The sequence below is a fragment of the Sinocyclocheilus anshuiensis genome, unplaced genomic scaffold (assembly GCF_001515605.1).
Source record: "Sinocyclocheilus anshuiensis isolate Anshui unplaced genomic scaffold, SAMN03320099.WGS_v1.1 scaffold379, whole genome shotgun sequence".
Classification (NCBI taxonomy): domain Eukaryota; kingdom Metazoa; phylum Chordata; class Actinopteri; order Cypriniformes; family Cyprinidae; genus Sinocyclocheilus; species Sinocyclocheilus anshuiensis.
The window spans coordinates 1249995-1253377 of NW_015552574.1; the positions used below are offsets into that span (position 1 = coordinate 1249995).

The 3383-nt window shown below is 39.4% G+C and overlaps 1 protein-coding gene across 5 annotated transcripts in view; it reads right to left on the reverse strand.

The window, feature by feature from the left end:
- Positions 1-3383, reverse strand: part of cdk12 (cyclin dependent kinase 12) — a 26467-nt gene that overhangs the window by 4753 nt on the left and 18331 nt on the right. For 4 of the 5 annotated variants that reach the window (XM_016455888.1, XM_016455886.1, XM_016455887.1 and 1 more), the window contains one exon: positions 784-1206. In XM_016455888.1, the coding sequence (XP_016311374.1) occupies positions 784-1206 (423 nt within the window). Of the gene's footprint in view, positions 1-182; positions 1207-3383 lie in introns of all 5 variants that reach the window. The other variant, XR_001631519.1, reaches the window with a different exon arrangement.

Here is a 3383-nt window from a genome sequence, read left to right on the forward strand (position 1 = left end):
AAAAAAAAAAATCTACTAAAGGTAGTACTAACGGTACTACTACAAAAGCAAAATAAAAATGTTCATTGTCAATTATGATCTTGACAGGATATTCTTGACAGGATTTTAAGATTCACCCAACTATGCTAAACCAATTCAGTAAGAAAGAACTATGCGAGCAAGACAGCGGTTGGAAACGGTACCTAGCGTACTCCAGTCAAGTGTTGTTTTCTGAGTGTACTAGAAGGGAGACACATAAATAAAGATGTGTCCAAAATGGCTCTTTATTAGGACTGTTTAATCTGGATTTAAAAGTGACAATTTAACGCAAACACTGTAACCATCTCTCAAGGACGTGCAGTGTGTGCCAATAGATGAAGAGCTCCCACGTCCTGTCCGTGAGCAGATCTCTGCACACAAATGTCCGCTGGGCACCGACGCAGTGTGCAAGCAGACGGGGCTCTGTGGATTTTGTTCCTATGAAAATAAAAACTAAATACTGCAAGACTGTAAAACTCAATGGAAGTTCACGAAAAGCAGAAAATAAACATCTGGATTTTCAAATGAATATGACAATTTATTTCTCTATTCGTTAGCCTGGAGTCTTTCAACCAATTAAACGATCCCCCCCTCTGTAAGATTTTAGGAAGAAAACAACAACAACAACAAAAAAAGAGTGACATCTCTGCAAGAAAAGCGGGTGGGTCTCACATTTCGAGCCTGCAGTGTAACCTGTTTAGCTGCGGCCAATCACAGCATTCGACAACTCAGGCCCCGCCCCCCATAGACTTAACTAACACTTGCCCTCGCGATCGCCGCCCATGACGGAAGCGGAGCCGCCTCGCGCAGCGCCCTCGTCCGGCCGGACTCCGTTGCTCTCGTCTGCCCGCTCCGCCCCCGGTGCTGGGCCCTTTATCAGCTGCTCCAACAGGAGCGTGAGCAGACCGGCCTGGTCTTCCTGCGGGATCTCTGCCGGTTGCGGGACGTTAGAGGACTGGATTAAGGTGGAGAGCTGACTAAGCAGTTCGAGCTGCTGCGCGGCGTCCGGTTCAGGGGTGGAGGGGGCGGCGGGCGTTCTGGAGAGCACTGACGTGGAGGCTTCAGAGGACGAGCTGCGGAGATACTCCGCCATCTGCGGGATGCTTAGATTGTCTGTTTGGCCCTGCAGCAGGTTCAGCAGCACTGCCAGCTCGGTCTGGTTCAACTGCTCCGCTGCGGCTCCCAAACCTGTGCATAGAAACGGTTACATTTGATTGCCATTTATGGAAAACAGGATGTTTCTCACCTTTCCAGTTACATACTGCAGTATTCAAACACTTGGCCTGCACAGTTTTAAAACAGTGAGGAAGCTGGAGGGATATTATCATTCCAAAACACTACAACAGGATACTGAACACTTTTCACATGTACAGGCTTTTCAGAAGCGGAAGTCGTCACAGTTGGGTAAACTTCTATAGTGTTGATTGAAACTACAGCAAATATACTTTTGGTTTCCATATGCCCAAGTAGTAAAAGAAAAAAAAAATCCATGACGGGCTTTCAAAAGAGGAAAAGAGAGATTGCTAGTAAACAGTTTTCTGTAATTTAATGGCAAGGTAGTTAAACACAAAGTATAGTGTTATAAATACAGGTAAATTTAAAAAAGAAAATTCAAAACAAAAACTTAACTCGATTTACCATGCTATTAACTCTGGAAATGTGTAATCAATCACAGTTTTGAAAAAGGGTCCATGCACTTACAGTAAAAATGCAACCCATAGGCAATGATTTAGCCAATCATAACAGAGGTCATCTGCATAAACTCAATGGTAAAGTAACAAATAGGGTGGAAATTGATCATGTAAAATCCACTGACTATTCTGGTTCAAGAAATATTGATTGACATACAGTGCACAGCATAAATGAGTACACCCCCCCCTCTAAAACTTAACAAATTCAGCAATTACTATTTACTTAGAAGACATGTTAGGGTTCTTTGGAGATATAATGTTCCAACAAGCCTGCTTGATCAATTACCAAAGAAGAATGCCAAAATTATTCAGCAAAATAAGATTTTCTTATCAAAGTGATAAAATTTTGTGTTGCAAAAATGAGTACCCCCTCCTGAAAGTTACTAAAGAAAAAAAAAAAAGAGTGTATAGGTTTAAGGCTATTTTTGATCAACATGTAAGTATATTGAACCAAAACTTTTAAAGACAAGTAATTTCCTGACAATTAAAAGTGTTATATAGCCCACTGAATCATACTCAGACTTAATGCTGGCAGCAGTGGAACCACTCGGGAGAGAACTGCCAGGTGACTTATTTCTTAGCATAAAAGAGGACAATGTTTCAAGAGGAATACCAAATTATTGTTTTAAGTGTGAAAATATAGCAGAAGTAGCACCAAAATTCAAAAACAATGGACTTGTGATAAGGCTCCTGAAATAATCAGGTCTTCACTTTAAGTTTTCATTTAGTAATGAGTGAATTTTTGCTAGTTTATCTCACAGAGTATGATGCAGCCTGCAGAAGTGACATGCATGGTTGTTGTCACCACTAGAATTACCTACTGTAGCCAAAGCAAAATACACTCATTTAGCTTTTTCCAGAGCCCATATTTGCAAAATAGAGACTTCTGGGAATCCATACTCTGGTCTCAAAGAGACCAAGTCAATCATTTCGGATCCAACAGCATCCAACATGTTCTAGTATTGCTTGAGGAGGAGTACAGTGTGCTTGGTTCCCACAGTGGCATTCAGTGGTAGTAAAGCTTTTATACTGGCATATATTTTGTTGTTTTTATAAAGTATGTGTTTAATATGTTTCAATTTTGCCATCTTTCCATTAATTATATTAATTATATTAGTGATCATTAAGAAAATACATCTTTTATATTTATTCAGAGAGGGTGTACTCATTTATGCTGTGCACTGTAAGTGAAACATTATGTAAATGTAAAAAAAAAAAAAGACGTAAAAAAATTAATGAAAAGTATAAAATATAGAATTCAAATAAATACGATGTAAAAAGTACAGCCTTGCATTTAAATAATTTAAATGATAAATACTGATGCTAGACTTACTTTTATAGGAATAACGTGGCAGGACTTAAACTTATGCAGCATTGCTAAAAGAAGGACTTCTAACTCCGTAAGCGGAAAAGTTACATTCATCAGCATTTAGTTTTACATCCAGCCAGTTTAAAAAGCACAGATAAGGGCGAGCACCTCTATTAGGTCCAAAGATCCAATCCATTTGTGACCCTGGAGCACAAAACCAGTCTTAAAAGGGTCATATGATGCGATTTCAAATTTTCCTTTATCTTTGGAGTGTTACAAGCTGTTCGTGAATAGATAAGATCCTAAAGTTGCAAAGACTAAAGTCTCAAACCCAAAGAGATATTCTTTATAAAAGTTAAGACTGG